Raw genomic sequence first — 22,131 nt, forward strand, 5'->3', positions numbered from 1 at the left:
TGTGAGTCAGGACTTAAGCCCAGCTCTGCTGGGCTCATGCTCTTCTACTATGTCTTTCATTAATACTTAAGTATCATTGACCCTCTGTACTACCAGCAATGTCATGGGATTAAATGAAATAAATTGTCTTCTCAAGACAAGGTACTTAATGTATATAATATAATAGAATTTTTATGGATTTTGGGAGTTTGTGTGTGTATATGTTTGGATATGACTGTGGCGGTGGAAAAATAGAAGCAAAGAAACCAAATCCAAGTTACACAATAATTTCGGGCAATTATAAAAATACCGTAGGAGGATCAGTTAAGTTGTTCCCTAGTGATAAGCATCAGTGTGATTGATTTGTTTGGCAAAATCTCTTAATTGCCAAGGTGAAGGAGAGTGAGTTGCTCCTTTACTGCAGTTGATCCATAGAAATTCTCTGAAGTAGCTAGGAGACAGGGGGAACCTACGAATTCTGATATAAAAAAATCCAGGAGCCTTTGTAAGTTGGAAAGGGAAAAAGGAGGTTGGTGAGGAATAGAGAGGAGAGTAGGGGACGAAGTTTGGAGGCAGGAATGGGACAGATGCTAGGGAGCTTGTATTTTACTCATGATTTGGAACTAGGTTTCTGATGTGATGATAAGTTTTCCTTCTTTGCAAAGTAAAACCCAGATGTGGCTAAATATAATTTCAGTCGGAACCACTGATGATTCACCCAAGCTCAGGTGCACCCACACGCAGCTGGCAGCAGCTCTGTGTACTTCCCAGGCTGATCTTTCTGCAACCCAGCTTCCCCCCTGCTTTCTCTAGCAGGAGAAAGCTAGATTGTGATAACCTTGACCTTCTTTGTTTCCATCTGCAGCATCCTGGCTACCGCAGGAACCCACTTCAACACACATGTGGACCTGAGGACCCTCCGGGCTGTGCGTGTCCTGAGGCCCCTGAAGCTCGTGTCAGGGATACCTAGTGAGCACTTGCCTTTCTTCTTTCTCCTCTGTTAATAACCTTACTGATGTGTCTCCACCTAGATCTGGGGCCTAAAGGAATTTGGGATAAACAGGAAACCATTTCTCCAGTGGTATTATACAATGGGGATGCAGCAATCTGGTATAACATTTCACTCTAAGATTTAGCAACTTTTTTTTCAGATTTTAAAGATAGTGAAAGATCTTTGGAGAAAAATGGCAAAGTAAAAATATATATATAAAATGAAAAGGAAAAGCCCTTATTATCCTATTTTTAATTCATTTTTTCCTGTACATTTTAATATAATTGTGATCATACTGTGTGTATACTTTCGGATCCTATCATATAAAGCATTTGATTTTCCTGACACTAAAAACTCTTCAAAAATATGTTTTTAAAAGTCTGTATTATAGCCCATCTTATACAGAATGACTTATTTAGTCGTTTCTACTGGACATTAGATTTCATTCCCCCCACTAGAAATAGTGCATCAACATACATCTTTTTTCTTAAATCTTATTCAAATTATTATTTGTGTTATTATTTTCTTAGGCTAGAATCTTAGAAGTACAAATTCTGGGTCAAAGTATATGGTATTTTATGAATAGTGATTATACTGATTGCTATCCTACAACAGTGGATGGAAAGGCAGGTTTCAGATAGAGTAGTGGGGGTGGTAAACTTTGTCTTTGCTCTCATAAGATTTAGAGCCTAGCAAGGCCAAGCTTAATTTCCTTTAGGAAAGAAGCATGTTCTAATACACTTATAAGAGAGAAACAGAAAGCAACCTGGGTGAAACAAATAAGAGGGGAGTAATAGGCATGTAAATGATCAGGAATGGTAAAAAGGAGTATGGAATCGGGGCGCCTGGGTGGCTTAGTCGGTTAAGCGTCCTACTTTCGCTTAGGTCATGATCTCGTGGTTCGTGGGTTCGAGCCCCGCGTAGGGCTCTGTGCTGACTGCCAGCTCAGAGCCTGGAGCCTATTGCACAGTCTTTATCTCCCTTTCTCTCTGACCCTCCCCTGCTCACGCTGTCTCTCTCTCTCTCTCTCTCTCTCTCCTAGAAATAAATAAAACATTAAAAAAAAAAAAAAGGAGTATGGAATTGACCCAGGGGAAGTAGTGATGGCAATCTTTGGCTTGACTTGTTCTGGTTGTTCCACTGCAAATTATCTTCATCATCTTACGACCAGTGGTTCTTTTCCCCCAAAGACTTGCACCTCTCTTTCTAGAAGAGAGTAAAGGGAACCTGAATATCAAATGGTACTCAAGGAGGCTCCATTTGTCGTTTTCTTCCATTCCTTCTAGGCCTACAGATTGTCTTGAAGTCCATCATGAAGGCCATGGTGCCTCTTCTGCAAATTGGCCTTCTGCTCTTCTTTGCCATTTTGATGTTTGCCATCATTGGCTTGGAGTTCTACAGTGGGAAGTTGCACCGAGCATGTTTCACGAACAATTCAGGTAGGATCGTTGTTTCTTGCCTTCTCCTTCTTTCCTTCCTCTCCCCTCTGGTCTTTGGAGTAATTTCAGGTCATTGGGAGACTGATTGGAAAAGTATATTCTATCCAAGCCCTGGAATTAGAATCACAAACTTCCTAGTCAGCAGCTACTTGAGGCACAAGCAGCCTAGACTAAAGATCCCCATGGGATACTGGTATTGCAAAGCAAATGACCTCTTAAGTTTGCAGTCAGAGGATTTCAATCAGGAGGTTTCAGCTCCCCCATCCCATGGCAGAAGGCTATCCGGATGCATGTTGAAAACTACCTGCCTGAAGAAATACCCTTTGTACAATGGCCTCCTAGGCCCACAGGCTAGGGGGACCTTGGAGTCCAGAGTCAGACTTGGGTCTCTCTAGCTCTGTGGAGACATTTTCCCTCCATGCTCATGACCTTCCTCCTCTGCTGTGACCCACACAGAGCGTGGAAGAGCTGAGGGAGCTCTGAGCTTTACTTGCCAAGAGTGCTTGTGAAGTTTGCATGGTTCACAGACCCCAAATTCTTATCTCTTTATATCCTATTTGTTCTTTTCAAGTCCAGTTGAATACCGTAGTAGGAAAGGGGGATCAGGGGGAGGCTGAAGCAGCCCAATTTAGTATCATGGGTTTTTTGTTTGGTTGGTTGGTTTTGGTTTTTGTTTTGTTTTTTTAAAAAATCTTCAAAGGACATCTACTTTGGAATTTTTGTTTTGGTTTGTGTTTTCTTATTTAAGACCAGGAATTTAGGCCAGAAAAACAAGGAATCGAGACCCACTGAAGGGACTTAGTTTATAATTGTCCCCAAGAACCCTGAGAAGAACTTAGGGTCTATACTGCAGTCTGAAGTTGGAAAATCAGTAAGATTCTGCCTTCACCTCAGACTGATCTATGTTATCCAGTTTGTCAATGCCTGTGGTACTCAGGCAGGAGTAGAGGATGTGACCTGCAGAAAGTGAAGGCCATGTGGCCTCAGAGGAGGTTGGGAAGCACTGGGATGAACACAGGACATATGAGCTATGAGGTGTAGAGAGGCCAGAGGTGGGAGGGAGCTTGAGACAAAGAAGGACATACTTTTCTGTGGGAAATAGAATTGAGTGTTTGTGGCTTCCTGGGGATCATTTCCAGGTCATGCTAAAATACCATGTGGTTTATCCCCTACCCTCCAAATGTGTCTGCAGGTATTCTAGAAGGATTTGACCCTCCTCACCCATGTGGTGTGCAGGGCTGCCCAGCTGGTTATGAATGCAAGGACTGGATTGGCCCCAACGATGGGATCACCCAGTTTGATAACATCCTTTTTGCCGTGCTGACTGTCTTCCAATGCATCACCATGGAAGGGTGGACCACCGTGCTGTACAATGTGAGTAAAGCTGGCAGGGGGCTGGATGCAGAGGGAAGAGCCCTAGAATGACGCTTCTGGCGTTGTTTGGGCTGGTTTGTCCGGGGAAGGGGAAGGCTGGGGATATGTCTGTGTATGTGTCAGTTTGTGTGTGTGGGGGTTAGTGGGTAGATCCAACTGTGAGAAGTCATAGCACTTCGTATCCTGTTGTCTGGCTTCTTGCTGAGTGGAAGCATACAGCTTCTCAACAGAGTTAGGAAGCTTTATCCCATTGGATGGGTGAACAGAGATAGTTATATCAGATCAACTTAGCAGTTGTTTTACTATAGGTAGAGTGTGTTTTACTATAGATTCAACATGGTGGTGGAGTTCTCAAAAGGTATAGATTTCTTGGTTGCTGGCTTCAAAGAGTTTACCATCAGGTTGGAAAGATATTACGGTAGTTCTCAACCCTGGCTACAGATTAGAATCAGCTAGGAGCTTTAAAAATTTATACCTTCTGGGCTTCATTCCAGACAAATTAAGTAGGAATAGCTATGGGTAAAGGCCTGTCATTGATTTTTTTTTTAAACTTCCTAGCTGATTCTAATACACAGTTACTGTCAAGAGCCACTGCATTATATGCACATAAGAAACATGCTTAATTGTAAGACTCACTGGGGATGCTTGTTAAAAATTCAGGTTCACAGGCCCTTTCTGTGCAGGTTTTGATCTTGTGTAGTTTTGAATAGTTAGTGGGCTGTACTTTTTAGAAGTGCTTCTGGTGATTCATATGATCAGGTATGTTTGGAAGGTTCTGAGTTGGTGCATAAGACAAAGCTGTCTAACTGCCTGTCAGGGATGGGTGGGGACTCCTGCATGGGACACAGTTAGACAGGGTGACCACTGAAGTATCTTCTGCCTCCCAGAGTCCAATTTTAACAAGTTATAAAAGGCCTGGGCAGAGTCCAAGTTCTAAAATGACAGGACTCAGGGAGGTGTGTGCTTTGATGCAAAGGGAACCTAAGAGGGCAAAGCAGTTTGGGCAGGTTGCCTTTGTACAGGTGCTTACAAGGTCTATATTCCCATATGCATCCAGCCAGCCCACCAGGAAGCAGATGCTTTTGGAATGATCTTGCCTCTTATCTCAACTTTCACAGGCTGCCTTTACCCTAAGGTGCCCTATTTCCTTTTAACCTGATTCCATCTGTATAAAACTTACTGGGTGGGGCATAGGGTAGTTTACACAAAGCATTCTTCTCTTTTGTTTTTGTGCTTTGTCTTTGCTTTTGTGGATCTCTGGATATAATCCACACTGGGGAGAAAGGAAGTGCTATTCCTAGGAGAGACTCAACCAGATTGTAATGCCGGAAGAGCCAGGATTTGTGTAAGGCCTATACAAGTGGGTGTTTAGTAAGTGTCCATTACTAACTTAGATCCATTTCCATGCAGGTGAGCAATTCAGGCCTGAGCTTTGCAGACAAGAGCCACAGGCTGTTATGCTAAAGCTCTAAAGGGCAGTGAAGAAGTCCCAAAGACCAGCTTATTCCCAGCAAGCCTAAGGGTATTTATGACCTAGAAACACCTTGAGGACCTTCTGAGATTCTCACCAGGTGTGGGAGGTAGCAGAAGGGAGGGAAGGGGGGAGAGACTGATGAGTATAGTTGCTTCTTATTTGAGATATGAATGATGTCTTTAGTCCATGTCACTCAGATCAGCCAGGCATCTCTGGAAATTACAGCACTGGCCCCACAGTGGCTGGTGGCATTTGTTGGGGCTTTGGGAGTGATGTATTTCAATTATATGTGTAGACTCACCTAAGTGATGTGATAAATGCATTGAAAGCCTGGAAGGAGAAGTGTTGCATTTGAACATAACAGGTGTGATCCATTGGTCCTTCTGAGTCAGGGCTCAAATAGTGCTGAGAGAAATATGAACACAGCTGAAGAATCATCCATCATTTGCATTAGATCCTTTGTTCATTCATTCATTCATTCAACAAATATTAACTGAGCATCTACTACATGCCAAGCACTGTGCTAGATATTAGGGAAATGTGGAGGGGAAAAAGGTGCCATGATGCTTGCTTTCATGATGCTGTCTTTAAATTCCCATTTGTCTCCAGTTACTTGTGTAACACAGATACGGAGGGGACACAGAGACCGTGATCTTGCCCTCTTCTCTAGTTTTCATCCAGTGAGGAAGCAGGGAGGAGAAGAGGTCAAGATGCTAATCCTCTGAAGCCTTTCATTGCATGGACTCTCAGGGCCACAGATTCACACACCCTCTGGTTTCCAGTTTGTTGCCACTGAATTTCAGTTTACGGAAGGCCTCTTGCTACCCCTGCGGCTGAAACAAGGGTTGAGGGAATTAGTTGAGTTATAGGGCTGGTTTCCAAAAGTAGCTTGCTGCTCACGGGACAGAATGAGCTTATGTCCACTTCGAATTGAAGTCACTTTCCAAAACATTAGATCTAGGGGCAGGGAGCCAAGAATCCGCAGGGAGAGGTGATAGTCACAGGTGGATAATAATCCCTTGATTCAGAAGTTGGATGAAAAAGACACCCATCTTTCAGCCAGTGGAACAAGGACAAAGTCTGGCTCCCGAGGAAGAAAGAGCCACCAAGGCTGGGCTTTTCTTGAGCAGGGAACTGGGGTGTGAAGCTTGACCCAGGCAGAACTCTGTTATAGAAGCTGGCTACTCATCTTGGAGTTCATGCTGTCTGCTACTGAGTGGAAGAGCAGGTTCAGAGTAGTGGATATTCATACTGGTGGGGAGAGGTAGCGTTACATTGTACACGGTGGACTAACATCATACACGCTTTTAATCTACCCAAATTCACCTATTCAGCTTGTAAAGGAGGTTGGGGGTGGGATCAGGGAGAGAGGAAAATAAATAGTACAAGCTAATTCATTTATTATTCCTTTTAATATCCCTATACATTGCAAATGTGAGATGAGAAATGCCTAAGAATGATGTTGGCTGAAAAAATTGCAAAAAATAGCCAATTTGACATTTCCTGAGTATTTGTCTTTTTTTTATTTTAACTCAAGACTTGGTAATGACAAAGTTTTACATAGCTATTAGCAGTGGTTGCACACTATAGAATTAACCATGCATAACTAATGAACTCAGTATTAAAAATATAGGTAATGCATATAAATAGATTTCTGCATATAGAAAATCCCTCACTCGGCCATTATCACCACCACCACCACCAGCAAGAGACAAATATAGCTGTTGGTTGCCCTTCCTGCCACTCATTCTGGGAAGGCTCAATTCACCCAATTGCTGTATTTCCTCACACAGACCAAGGAACAGGAGAGCTCCTATTTCCCTGTCCAGCACTTCTTCTATTCAGTGGTAGCAACAAATATGTAAGATATACTGGTGCCAGTTATGCTGAAACCAGTAGGAGACCCTTCAGATTTACACAGTACACAGAAGCTCTCATATGGACTTAGTTTAACCTTTTAATATACAATTTAAATGTTTCCCTCCTGTTTGCATCCCTTTTCTGCTACACAGACTCTTCCTGAATGCCTCCTGTGACCTTGAATGCTCTACTGGGGTTACTTTTAACTTCATTTGCATGTAGCTTTTCTCATTATAATACATTATTGTAAAGAGCTGGGAGGGCTCTCATTGTCAGGGCAACTTGGAGTCATGCTTGCTCAATTTAGTCTCCACCAAAATTTCGATTCTGCTTGGTCAAACTCCAACTATATTCTTGGCTTCCCTCCCTCTTGTGGTAGAAAGAATGCAAAGCAGTCTACAATTCTGCTGGCTGCTTCTTCCTGTTGTGACTGTCTCTCTGAAGGTCTCCTCAACTTGCAAATCCTCCCCAATTCTTACTAGTTTAATTCATTTTATGTCTCCTAACCTGGAGAGGTGTTCTTCAGTACAGTATATTTTCTCCATGATCAATGGAGTTCATTCTGTAAATGCTGTTGGTGCTCTCGTATTAACTTCCAATGCTGGTCATCTGGATTGGATGTGGCCCTGAGAACTGGTTGTCTACTGATCTGGTCTGAGGCTTATTTCTGTGTTGATTTCTGGTTTTCTTTTGTCTGCTGTTTATGTTACCAGGACTAATACACAGACTACAGGGGTTCCCAGTCTCTGTCTGCAGTTACTGAAACCTCTGTTCTTAAAGTCCATTATTTTTCATCTATATTTCTGTAGCTTGAGCTATTTCTCTTCTCACTGGATGTTGATAAACTCATGCAGGTATGCAAATTTTTTGGAGGCATGTCCTTTCTCCTGGTATGCCAGCTATATCTGTTATGACTGACTATGATGCTCTGTGCTGCTATGGAAGAAGAGATTTTTATAGACTTTACTGGCTTTTTGTAAGAAGAGGGAACTTGTAGTCTGGATGCTCTCTGAGTCTTCCTCATGTCTCAGTTCTTTGGTCTATAACAGCCTATGTCTCTGTTTTAAGTTGCCTGCTCCCAGATGCACATAGTCAATATTTGTTAAATAGTTAAGTTATTCACTTTTTGCCTGAAGATTTTGTTCAAGTGTGTTATGCCCGGTGTTAAAAAATAAAAATCAGCTGAGTAAATTTGAAGATCAAGTTGGCTTTATTCAATGATTCATGAATCAGGCAGTATCCCTTCTAGCAAATAGAAAGGAGCTCCCAGGAGCTGTACAAAACGGAAGGCTTTTATAGGCAGACGGGAGCGGAAAACAGAAGTTTCTATAAAGAGTGGATTGTTTCAGACAAGGTCACCTTACTTTAGGGGAAGGATGGGACTTTATCAGATTACCTCACTAGTGCTGATCAGGTAATTCTAGATACACTAGTTAAAAGTTATATTCCTGGGAGAGGCTGAAACTATAATTTGATTAGATGTTAAGCCTTGTTTCCTGATGTGGGGCTCAGCACAAGTGACTCCATTTGAGGTTCTTTCTTTCTTTCTCTCTCTCTTTCTTTCTTACTCCTTCTTCTTCTCTTCCTCTTTCTTCTTCTTTAACAATTTCCCCTTTTTGATCAGAATTTTGATTCAGAATTAACTGAAAGATGTGATCAAAATTTAAAGCATTAATGCCACTTGCAGCTACTGCTCTGCAGTTCCCATAGCTTTACTGATCCTCTATATGATATTCATAGATCCTGACTGGTTTTTTTCCCCTGAATCTCAGTGGTATTTACAGGTCAAAACTTCAGTTTTGACTTCAGTCATTTTCTTTGTTCCTTTTCTGGCATTTTCAGTCTTAGGGACATTATTTGCTTGGTGGTTTGTGGCTGTGAACATGCATTTAAAGCTTTTGGGAGAATATAGTGTGCCCAGAAGACTACTACTATTACTAATATGAGCAGGATAGTTCCCATTGTCTAGAGTGTACTTCAGAGCGATGGTCCCCAAGGTCCAACCAATCAAAATCCAGTAAATCAAAGAATTACCCTGTTGAAGGAGTCACTTTGTTAAGCCAAGTTCAGTGATCTTATATAGCTGAGTTCCAGCTTTCATAGGAGTATTAATCTAGTTTAGCAGGTGGTGTTGTCCACAGCACAGACACCTTTTTGCTCAGGTAAGACAATCTAGGGCTGCCCTATTATCAAGAAAAACTTTGGCCAGAGAGTCTAAGGACTTTTGTTGGGTGGCTGTTGCTTTACCAGCAGAATCTTAACTTTCAGTAGTTAAGGAGAGTTTCTTGACCAGAGCCTCATTTGTACTTGCTCCTAACCAGGGAAGTAGATAGCTGACAAAATAAGCAAATCCTGAGTCACCTCCTGGTAGGTCTTTCCTAACTCAATCTTGTATATTCAGGGGAGCTGACCAATGAAGAAGCATAGTCTATTTGTGAAAAAGTAGGGGCGCAGTTAGATAGCCTAAAAGGTATTGCCCAGTTATATGCCAACTATCTAGGCATTCATAGGCTCTGAATGATAACCACTCCAGACAAAGATAAATTCTGTTGGAGTACAAACCACTCCCACTAAGGAGGCACTGTTAATGGACAGATTAGAGTTTTTGATGACAAATCTAGCTGTCTGAAAGATCACTTCTCTTAACAGTGGCCTAGGAGATATAGATGATGACATTATCCTCCCAAGCCAATGCCAGAACTAAGGAAAGGAAAGAAAGAAAAGAAGAGTTTTATGTTTAGTTAAAGTATGAAGTCTTGCTCCAGCATCTTGAGTGGTCTCTTCATTGTCAAATTGATTTTGAGGTCTCTAGCTTGTGTATAGGACCAGATGTTAGGTGGACCTTCTTCAGCTGTGAAAATATATATTCAAGGTTTAAATCCCTGAAGTTTGATGTAAGCGATGAACCACAGGAATCTACCCCAAAAACCAAGAGCACACCTTACACATTGTATGTTAGCCAATTTGATAATAAATTATATTTTAAAAAAGTAAATCCCTGAAGGTTGGCTAGGTAGTAAGGAGGATCTAGTTTAATGCCTTCCAGGGACATTCAAGGGCAGTCTCTGTCTATAGTGATTCCAAATCAGAAGGGAACTCATTGGAAACATTAGTTTGGAGAGTTGTAACCAGATATTTGAAGAAACAAGAACAGTTCAGGATCTAGTCCAGTTTATAGGTATATAACAAAACCTCAAAGACAACTAACAATACTAGAATCTCATACCTACAAAGGTGGAGACATAATTTTTATCTCTGCAATTACCCCTAGTTTTTAACCAAAGATAATTATAGTAATACTAATTTGTTTGCATTAAACATGGGCTGATTATTTACCTAAGTGCAGCAAAAATAGTTGTTGAAGCTTTTGACAATAACTATTGAAGAATACTTATATAAGCTTTTTTTAAAGACTGCTTTGCTGAAACTTTTCATAGGAAATCTTGGACTGGATTCTTAAAATTCTCTGAGGCCGGGAAGCTGAGCCAAGGGCTTGCCATAGATTTTGCCTGTAATACCTATAGTTTAGGTAAATTCCTCTCTTCTCAAGGTCCCTCAAAGTATCTTGATGTTCCTGGGTCTACCAGGCAGTGACCTTCCTTACTTACCTGGTTGGTAAGTCTGCCAGGGACCTTATAAGCAAGGTATCAGGATGATCTTTCCAAGTAGTTTTAAGGTTTCTAGTTATATCTGAGTCTCTACATATCTCTCAAATAGAACATTCTAATCAAAACCTTGGTGATACATTTCCATTGTGTCCTTTTACAAAGAGAATGGATTCTTGTTGAACTTAATGCACATAACTAATTACATTGTCATGGAAAAAATAATGAAGAGTTTCCAATTTCTGGACAAATTGGGTAGGGAAAAAAGTAAATGTTTCGTCTTTATTTACAAAGATATACTAAATGCATAAGTCATAGATAGTTTAAGAAAAGGTTTTCTTGTATCTAGAAAAACAAAACATTAAAGAACCAGCAATGTTTCAAACAAAAGTCATAAAGGATTATAACTATCCTCCTTAATTTATTCAGTCCCATGTACTTAATACTTGTTCTGCTTGAATACAGTTTTTCCGTTAGTTATGGAAATTCTTAGGGAGTTTAGTGTTATTATCTTAAAGTTATCAGAACCTGTGCTTGCCAGTCTTTCCAATTGATCTCTTTGAAGATGAAACACTTTTGTGGAACATTTTTGCAAAAGCATCTAAGTAAAACAATAACTACTTGTAAATGACAAGAGTGTGCATTGTTAAAGGTCTGATAAGAATTTGTCATAATGAAATTAAGTAAATTTGGTTATTTCTATGACACACAGCATTTTAACATTATGACTGATAATATATACCAGAACATATCAGATTTCTAGGAATTTCTTACAATTTCTAGAACACTTAAAAGGCTTCTCTATACAAATACAACATAAGGACTTAGTATTGCTTCTTTTTGACAATGCTTGCTATGTAATTTAGCATAACAAATAAGCCTAATTAGTTTAACATCTCACTTTTATAAGAAAACATTCTTTTGAGATGTTCTAGGGACCTTCTAAAAAAATCCCAAAGATAGTTCTAAGTAAAAAAAACAAAGAAACAGAAACAAATTTCATTTAGGATATAATTTTGTGAAGTTTGTCAAAAATATCAAAGGTTTTCAAACAGTTAAATTGTATTATAAATCATTGTGAAACAATACTTAGTTATACATTTAATCGTAGTGACACTTAAAGACTTTGTAGGCAATTACAGAAAGTTAAGTAGTTGGGGGAAAAAAACTTAGCTTTAAATTGAGGAGTCAGTTTTCTTAGGTAATCAATGACCTGACATATTATAAAGATAGCATGACGCATGGCAAATTATTTTGGTTAGACACAAAATCTTTGCTGTTCAGACAGATTACTTAAAAAGTAAAGAGAAACTTTTCACAGTGTCTCATCAAGAGTGGGCCAATAGTCCAATAAAACTTTGTCCTCTTAAGAGAGAGAAAACTAAATTCTAATTTCGCACCAGCTTACTTTTGATATTAAAACACATTCACTTAATTAAATTCATTCCAATCTTAGCCAGTCCTGACCATGCATAAAATTCTTTTCCAAAGATTCCTATTCTACCAATCTTAGTGGCTTTAATTACATATATTAGAATTTTTAACCCTCAAAAATCTTACCTTTTAGAGACACCTGGGTGGCTCAGTCAGTTGGGCGTCCGATTTTAGCTCAGGTCATGATCTCATGTTTCATGGATTTAAGCCCCACATGAGTCTGTGTACTGACAGCTGAGGCCCTGGAGCCTGCTTCAGATTCTATTATCCTTCTCTCTCTCTGCCCCTCCCCAACTTGTGCTTTCTTGCTCTCTCTCTCAAAAATAAATAAACATTAAAAAAACAACCTTTTAGTAAGAATAAGGAAGTAAACAATTATGAGGTGTCTCTTACCCTATAGCATTCTGTGGATTAGCAGACTTACACTTTTTTATAATTTCTAGAAACACACGCATTCTCATAGTAAATTTTTCAGCATGGCACAAAACTAATAGAACCAAATATCTTTAGTTTCTCTGTAAAAGGAAGCCAAAAGTGGATAAACTTATATTCAGTAAGTAATGTTTCAGTATTTTATCTTATTTAGAAATGATCCAGATATTTAATGACTATCCATAATTTAATTTAACTTGACAAAACCTTAAGGTTTCCGGTTACCAAAAAAGATTTGCAGAAACTATTAAAAACAGCTTAAGACTTTTATCCCACTTACATCTGTTTAATTCACTTGTTCTTAACAAATATGTTTAGACCACTTAGGAAAATTTCATCATACCAAATTATTTTTCCTGCTGACAAGTTTTATAACAGAAATTATATGAATTTGCTTGACTGGTAAACCCAGTACAATAAAAGTTGTATATCTGCATTACTTTTAATGTTGGTAACATTAAAGACATGTCTATTTTAATTAAACTAGCAAACTAGCATTTAATTACTAAAGATTATTTGAGATCATGGGAACCTGAAAAACATTTGGGTTAGTTTTCATTATAATTCTAAGAATTTTATGAATATGTAATTCATATAAGCACTTAATTTTCTTCAGGCCAATCAAATAGGGCTCTTTTGCAAATTGTTTTTGGTAATACCATCCCAAGATAGAAAGTTATCTTGCAAGTGCAACACGTGTATGTAGATACACATAAATAGAAAAATGCAAAAAGACCATATATCTTCCATTTAAATTTTTTAGACATGAGTCAAGTAGTTATAGAAAAGGTTGGATACAAAATCGCTTTTTGGTAGATGGAATAATTTAAGACTACCTGTTCAGATGGTTAATGCTTTTTATTAATATTTATGGAGAAGACACTTAAGATTTTTATTTGCCTAAATTTTAAAATAACCTTTCACCTTTCCGTTCTTCTTTTGGTAAGAATTACTGCCCTGATGTTTGCAGTTTAAAGAGATGGCCTAGCTAAGAGTTCTCGAAGAAGACCAGGTAGGACACTTTGTACCTCGGAGGTATAGGGGAAAAAATATAAGTTCTTCTGAGGAGCCAGCATGTTACAATGTCTACAAGCCTTTTGAAATGAACAGGTGAGGTTGGTTGCTTATCAGAGGACTGCCACACCCATCTACCTGTGTTGGAATGTTTTTTCCTTCCCTCTGGGTAACTTAGTTTAGGGGAGAAAGCCTAAAAAGAATGCTATTAGGCTCTGAGTATCAGCTTTCAATTGGGCCAAATTTCTCATCATAGTTATTAATTTCTTTCAAATATCTTATAGGTTTCAGCAGACAGTAAAACTTCTGACAATATTAAACAACCTCATGGACCCAAGAGGTGTCCTTCTAGGAGAGTGCAAAAGATAATATCTTCGCAAGATGTAGAGTTACTCCCAAAGATAAAGAAGGAACTGACAGCCTGCATGTCCCAGGCTGGCAGAGAGCCAAGCCAAATTCTTAGGGCACAGAATAAGACAAGAAGGCTGCCATCCTTGGGAGAGAAAGGATCAATAACCAATAAGTCTAGATTTGGAAAGGAAGAGGCAAAGTGAAACTTTATTCTCCTTTTTCCAACTGGACGCTACAAACAGAGATCTGAGAGAGCTGACTCTGGCAAGAATTTTTACACTTAGCTGGCCTCTGCCAGTTTTCCTAGGTTCTCCTCTGTAGCCTCTAATATCTAGCAGAATTTGGCAAGATTTTTCATTAATTTTAATTTAGATTCTTTTCCTATTTTAGAAAATAATAGCAATTCACCAGAAAATTCCTCAGAGTTACCAGAAAATTCTTCTGGGTCCCATGAATCCTGGGAAGGAGCCCTGTGGGGGTGGGGGTGGGGCTCTCCTTCAAAAGTAGCTGAGGATACCTGCAAGGCCACTAGCTTGGCATACTTTTGTTTACAGTTTTGTAGCCTCTTCAGAGTGGAAAGGTAATTTGGATGGAGGATTAGACTGTGATTACTCAGGTAAAGAAGAATAGAAGGGAGCATGTCTTATTTTAGGTAGCTTTTGTCTCTTTAAGTTTTCATTAGCCTTTGCAACAATTTTTTTAAATGTTTATTTTTGAGAGAGAGAGCACGAGCAAGAACAAGCAGGGGAGGGGTAGAGAGAAATGGAGACACAGAATCCAAAGCAGGCTCCAGGCTCTGAGCAACAACATGGGGCCTGAACTCACAAGTGGTGAGGTTATGACCTGAGCCGAAGTCGGATGCTTAATTAACCAAATAAGCCACCCAGGAGCCCCTACAACCAATTTTTTTTTTTTTAATGAAGCCATTTTAGAATCTGGAAACCTTTGGAATCTTTTGCATAGCAATTAAAATAGGTCTAAAATCTGTTTAGCTCAGAAACCCTTACTTTCAAGTGCACTTCTTAAATGAACGATCTTGTCTATTTGGAATGTTCTCCGTAATGGCCATTGTAATTCTAGGTGGTCTTTTGTAAGATTTTGCCATTTTTTAGTTATTTATATTCTGAAACCATAGTTCGTAGGCATAAAATAAGCTAGTAAGCTGGAAATTGGCACACTCAACTCCTTGGAATTTAAGGATACCATCTGTATTATTTATTTGTTTATTTTTTAGTTAAGACTTTGGTTGTCTTGGAGACAAACTAATAACTAAAAGGGGTGTGCTACTGGATTGGGGACTATGCCGTGTTTCACAGTATCCCTCAATTGCACAGAAATTTTCTTGAGGTTGGCAGGTTAGCTTGTGTCTATCTAACCTGTCCTGTGGCCAACTTATCCTAACAGGAGTTTGGGGTTATGTGGTAAGTACTCCAATAGTTTTTAAATGCTCTACGTATGACCACCAATTTTGCAGCTGCTTAGAAAGTTCCCATTAGCAATAGTATTTGTCTACACAAAATAAGACAAACAAACATGTGCACCTTAATGTAGTGGCGGTAACCAAGAGATTTTACCGCATCTTGGGTAAGAGCAGGCCCTATGCACACCACCAGCATTTCCCACCATGGAAGGTTTGGGGAAGGGATGGAACCAGCAGACCTCAACAAATGGGGTCTGTTGACTGGGGGCTCCACATAAGTGGGGAGTTGTGACCTGCCACTAGTAGTTCCCATGCAGGTCTAGGGACAGGATCAAGGGCTGGGAGTTTCCACCAATTAAATGAGAACTGCAGTCTGATCTACCAGTAGTTCCCAACATGGAAATGACTCAAAAGCAAATTCGATCTGAAGCTTGATGGAAAGCTGTCAGAGCTCAGAACCAAGGGGCACTTACCCACAGCCCTCAGAAATGGTGAGAAAGAGAACTCAAAAAGGTTTGCAGGCGTCCTGCCTGTATCTCTTCTTGTCCCCAAAGCCCTCGGAAGTTCACTTTAGATCCTATCACGCCACCAAATCTGTTAAAGAACAAAATTCAGCTGAGTAAATTTGAAGATCAAATTGGCTTTATTTAATGATTCATGAATCAGGCAGTATCCCATCTAATAAATAGAAAGAAGCCCCAAGTTGCTATATAAAAGAGAAAGCTTTTATAGGCAGAAGGGAGCAGAAAAAAAAATAGTTTCCAACATAATGGAATGTTTCAGGCAAGGTCACCTTCCCTTGGGGGAAGAGCAGGGCTCTATCAGGCAGATTACCTCACTAGTGCTGATCAGGTAATTCCAGATATACTGGTTAAAGGTTACATTCCTGGGAGAGGTTGAAACTATGATTAGATTAGATGTTAAGTTTTGGTTGCTGATGTGGGGCTCAGCACAAGTGACTCCATTTGGGGCCTGTCCTCCCTCCCCTCTCCTCCTTTGCTGTCCCCTTCCTTTCATTTCCTTCCTTCCTTCCTTCCTTCCTTCCTTCCTTCCTTCCTTCCTTCCTTCCATCCATCCATCCTTTTTTCCCCAAGCAATAACATTGAAAGAATAACACCATATCCAAGGGTTGATGAAAAACTGCCATTCTCCACCTTCCTAAAGTTTCTCTGATTTTATGGGATCTTCAGAGAATGTTTTTGGTTCTACGGCCCATAAGACTAGGGAATGTGTCTACTCATCTTTGCTTCAGTCTTCTCCTGCCCCCTTTTCTACATGTCCTGGGAACAGAACATACTCAAAACTCATTTGACAAAGAGTTGGCAGGAGCCTGTCATCATCTGGTGTTGCTAGAGTGTTAAGGTTCACTCACTGACCTAGGATCATAGATATAGTTGATAAAATTTGTAGACTCCTGTATCCAGGATCAGTCATGCTCTGAAATATATTGTTTGTTTGTTTGTTTGTCTCCCCACCCCATCTCTACTATCCTGTGTTCTTGCAGGAGTCTGGGACCCTGTAATACAGATGACACTTGGAATCTGATACTAGTGTTTGTTCACCTGTGACTTGTCTTACACACAGACGGGTTGATAAATGGATGCTAGAAGTTAGTCCGTCTCCTTTTTGGTTAAGGTTGAGAGGCAGTGTGTGTGTGCTTATAAAGAGCTTTCCCCTAATTCCTCCCAAACGCTGGGCAGGACACATTGCTTGCCAGGCTCTTCAAGGAGGGGAAAGAGCAGAGGGAGGATAAAGCTATTTTCTAAACTCAAAACAAAGTCTTCTAAATCTCCGTCTTTTCTCTATTTACATAGATTCATTCATTAACTCATTATTTAATAAATATTGATTAAGTGTTACATGTTAGGAGCTGTTCTGGATGTTGGGGATACAACAGAGAATAAAATATAAAAAAAGTCCCTGCTCTCATGGAGCTTATATTCTAGGGAGAAATACATGCAGAATAAATAACTAAAACATGCAATGTATCTGTTAGTGATAGGTGCTTTGGAGAAAATAAAGTGGGGCAGGAGGAAGTTGGTTGCCATTTTAAATTGAGATGTCAGGGAGGACTGTGCTGAGAAGATGGCATTTGAGCAAAGACCTGGAGCAGGTGAGAGGTTGAACTGGGGAAAAGTTATCTCAGGTAGGTAGAATAGCAACTGCAGAGATGCTGAGATGGGCAGGTTCTGGGTCTATTTGAAGAGCAGCAAAGAGGCCAGTGGGTTGAAGTGTAGTGAGTGAGAGGTAAAGTAGGAGACCATCAGGTCAAGAGGAGACAGAACAGCCACCCAGATGGCGTAGAGCCTTGTAGGCCATTGTAAATCCTCTGATTGGCACTCCGAGACTAATGGAAGCAATGGGAGAGTTTGGTGAAGAAGAGTGACCTGACCTGAGTTATGTTTTTAAAGGATCTTTCTAGCTGCTTTCCTGAGAACAGACCATAAAGAAGCAAGGTCAGAAGCATGGAGACAAGTTAAGAAGTATTACAGTGATCTAAGACAGGGATGACAAGGCTTGGGCCAGGGAGATAGCAGTGGAGGAGGTGAAAGTGGTTGGATTCCGATTATATTTTTTAAGGTTAAGCCTGTGATATTCTCTAGTGAGTTGGATGCATGAGGAACGACAAGCAGAAAGAAAAGTGAAGTTGACGTTAACTAACTTGGGGAATACTGTAGGTGAAGTAGGTTGGGAGGAAAGTTAAGAATTTGAGTTTGCCCATGAACTGAGACTTTGTGATGCTTATTTGACAGGATGGTGTAAGACGGAGCTGGATAAATGAATGAGTTCAGGGGAGAAGCCTAGCATGGAGATGTCAGGTTGGCAGATTTCGGTGTATAGATGGTATTTAAAGTCACAAGACTGGATAAACTAGCAAGGATGTGAATCTCTAATGACAGAGAAGAGGTTCCAGAACTGAGTTCCAATGCTGATGAGTTGAGAAGATAGCAGTAAAAAGACTGATCAGGAGCAGTAGGGAGGAAAGATGGAAATCAGGGGGTGTGGTGTCTTGGAGGCCAAGTTGAGAGAATGCAAGAGGAAGGGAAAGTGTCCAGCTGAGTCAAATGCTGCTCATGGATCAAGCTGAGAGCTGGGGTAGTTTGCGTGGAGTAGGAACAGGGAAAGCATGATTGGAGAAGGGTGAAGATTGGAAATAGTGAGCACAGACCGTTGAGTTTTGTTTGAAAGGGAAGCAGAGACGATGGGGCAGGTGGAATGAATCCCATTTCTTTGCTGATGAGAATGATCTAATTGAGATAAAAATCGTCGCTGATGTAGGAGAGGGAGAACTGTGAGTGGAGCATCCTACCACAGCTGAGAGAATGGGCTTGGAGCACAGGTGGGGAGGGTTCTGCTTGGCTCATGCTCCGATGGTTCATCCACAGTCCCAGAAGGAAAGACTGCAGAGGCTGCCATGTGGGTAGATGAGGTAATGGAAGATTGTGGAAATTCTCCCCCCATTGCTTCTGTTTTCTCAATGAAATAAGAAGTAGTAAGGTCATCAACAGAGGATGGGAAGAGGAAGACGTTGGGGGTTGGAAGAGAAGGTGTAACAGTTTTTAACATAGAGTGGGGGATGAATGGAGTGGGGATCTGATCATGAGCAGCATCCAGGACCCACTTGGGGTTAGTGTTGAAACCACTGAATGTGTGTTTTCATCTGGTCACGTTCTGTTACTGAGCTTCAGGCAGGAAGTAGGTAGAGAGAGCTGGCTTTTTTTTTTTTTTTAACCTGGGCTTTTTTTCCAGGTGAGCAAAATAGAATGAGAGAGTCAACAGAGGGGTCTTAGCATGGCAGTGGAATTTGAGTGAGCTAGGGAGGAAAGTGGTGGGGGAGAGACTGAAAGGGGAGTAGACTAATGGATTCTAAAATAATGGAATATATATAGAATACATATTATATTCCAACATGATTTGAAATGTTACTCTTAAATCTGCTGGACATATTCAGTCTGTGGAATAAATTGCAAAACCTGTCTCATTGCATATAGGAAGTAGGAAGTGAGTTTTGAAACCAAATGTTCTGATTTCTAATTTGGTGCTCTAACTGCCCCCAGTAGAGAGAGAATGAGTGTGCGCGTGCCTGTGTGAGTGAGTGTGTGTGTGCCCACGTGCAGGGCAAGCTGTGACTAGAAGTTTCGGCATACTTCCTGTGGCCTCTGAGCTGACTCCTGGGCCCTGCTTCTGCTTGATTCAGAACACTGACTTGGGGAACATTTGGGGACCCAAAACCACAGGGCCTCCCACCTTCCTCACTAGCACTGTACTCTGTGATCTTGTTTTCTTCCTCAGAGTGTGTATCTAACTGTTTTTTAAAACACATTATGTTTGCTGCTTCTGCTGATGCCTTTGGCAGCCTGTTCTCTGCGTTAATTGCTCATCCTGTCTCTAAACCCTGAAATGCCTTCCTCTTGCACCCTGCCAGCTGGGCTGAGCCTGGGGTCTACAGTGCTCCATTCCCTGGCTCCCTCCATGGGAAGAATTTGTGATTCTTTCTTTCTCCCTCACACTCATATATTCCCATTCACAGTTGCTTCCATCCTGAAATTATCCCTACTCTTTCATATCCATCTTACTTTCTTAATAATTTATCAAACAGAGATGCCATAGTGTTTGGGGTTTATTCCAAATATGCTAAGTTTGCCTCCTGATTGGGTGCCTGAATTTCACACCATGCACCAGGCCAGTCTCCAGATCTTTTGTTTGTACAGACCCATTAGGCTGGCTCATGGTTTCTTTCCTTTCTTTTAGCCTGCTCTAATATACAGCTTAATTTCTGCTTCAAGGCCAGAGGCCTCAGGTGCCTGATGTGTCATGCAGCCTTAGGCTACGATCTCTCTGTTTTGAGGCAACACTAAACCTTAGAACTAAGGGGCAGAAATTAACTGGGGGTGGTGTGTTGGTGGCTCAGTGGCTGTTTCAGGTGCTTTCCATGGAGTCATTCTGGAGCCCAAATCTTTATGAAATCTCAGCCAAACAAGGGTGGTACAGGGCCATTCTCTGGTATACTGGACCAGCCAAGAGGTCTGGATTATTTTTTCCCTCAATTTATCATTCACTGGAAAAGTATTTTTTGAGTACTTATTTTCAGTGCCCCTCAGAGTTTGGTCCACCTTAGAATAATTACCTTGGGGTAATTATTATAACTGTCCCAATCTAATGAACCAGAAATTCCAGAGGTAGGAGGAAGGAATCTGTATTTCTAACAAGTTCCCTCCTGTTTGTGAGGCCACTAAAGTCTCCATGACTGTAATTGCTAGTCATGAGGAGGGTAGCATGTGGTGCAAAGTAGGAGATACTGAACAAAAAGCCTTCAGCCTGTCTCCCCCCCACAACCCGGGTTGGATTTCCATGGGGTCATGCTTTATTCAATATTTGTCTAACATAATGTGATCAATACACAGTGGGCTGCCTAGGAAAGAGTTAATTCATTGATCTGAGTCTGAAAGGGGTGATCAGGCATGTGCACAGAAACGCATTCTTGTAACAAGGCAAATGGAATTTAACGAACAGTTGGGACATACATAAGCAAAGGTCTTTGGGAGGATTGGGGAGGAAGTGGCTCATTTATAGGGAGCTTCCAGGAGCCTGTGTAGACTAAGGCTGTTTTCAGTGAGGGCCTGTGAACTCAAGGAGAGTCAGTGATGTTGAATTGCAGCCACTGGAGAGGCTGCTGGACAAAGAAGTCAGAGCAACTGAAAATAGATCGGGAAAGTCATTTGCCTACTGCGCACCTAGAAGCTATTTTACATTTTTGTTTCTTTCTGGGCCAACGCTCAGAAACTGACTTAAAATTGCAGGGTATTGGAGGAGAACTAACTCTCTTAAGGGCCCTCTCCTTGTCCCTTCCTTACTTCATGTCTGTTAAAAACAGGACATCTAGGGACACCTAAGTGGCTCAGTCATTTAAGCATCCAACTTCAGCTCAGGTTATGATCTCACAGTCTATGGGTTCAAGCGCCATGTGGGGCTCTGTGCTGACAGCTCAGAGCCTGGAGCCTGCTTCAGATTCTGTGTCTCCCTCTCTCTGCCCCTCCCCTGCTCTCTCTCTCAAAAATAAATAAGCATTAAAAGTAAAAACGGTATATCTAGATTTGTATGTCTTTGCCTTCTTCGAATTTTACATTTTGCAGATCCCAACTTATTCTCAGTGTTGAAGTTCCAGCCAATGCTTTTCCTCTTGACCTATACTCCTGCCCTCGGGGTACCTGGGTGACTCAGTCAGTTAAGCTTCCGACTAAAGCTCAGGTCATTATCTCACAGTCTGTGAGTTGAGCACCACATCAGGCTCTGTGCTGACAGCTCAGAGTCTGGAGCCTGCTTTGGATTCTCTCTTTCACTCTCTCTCTCTCTCTCTTTCAAAAAGATAAATAAACAAAACTATTCAACTCCTTCCCTCAATTATACCTCAGTTCCCTCCCACAGAGAGGGAAGGCCTGAACAGGAGCCTCTTTCCTCCAAGGTGCTAGGCATCATGAGGCCCCCTTTTACATTTTGAGAAACTCTTTTTCAAGGGACTCCTGAGAAAGCCCACTTTCCACCACCTTCCTCCCCCTGCCACCTGCTCCCATTATCTGTCTACGTGAGAAAACGAAGTATACCCTGCACTCATGGAGAGACAGAGTAGTGGAATTAGTCACAAGAAATAGATTTTATATTTGACTGGTGAGTTAGTTTTGTTTTATCATCTGCGTATGAATACGTGTGATCTGGAAAATCACAACACTCGCAAACGATAGAGAAGCCACAGTGTTAAG

At 40.9% G+C, this 22,131-nt stretch overlaps 1 protein-coding gene across 3 annotated transcripts in view; it reads left to right on the forward strand.

Moving 5' to 3' along the window:
* The window catches only part of CACNA1E (calcium voltage-gated channel subunit alpha1 E), a 313,512-nt gene that overhangs the window by 91,269 nt on the left and 200,112 nt on the right, over positions 1-22,131 (forward strand). For all 3 annotated transcript variants that reach the window (XM_039249319.1, XM_039249320.1, XM_039249321.1), the window contains exons 4-6: positions 845-948; positions 2,257-2,409; positions 3,602-3,783. In XM_039249319.1, the coding sequence (XP_039105250.1) occupies positions 845-948; positions 2,257-2,409; positions 3,602-3,783 (439 nt within the window). The remainder of the gene's footprint in view (positions 1-844; positions 949-2,256; positions 2,410-3,601; positions 3,784-22,131) is intronic.

The sequence above is a fragment of the Hyaena hyaena genome, unplaced genomic scaffold (assembly GCF_003009895.1).
Source record: "Hyaena hyaena isolate Hyena2069 unplaced genomic scaffold, ASM300989v1 scaffold_337, whole genome shotgun sequence".
NCBI lineage: Eukaryota > Metazoa > Chordata > Mammalia > Carnivora > Hyaenidae > Hyaena > Hyaena hyaena.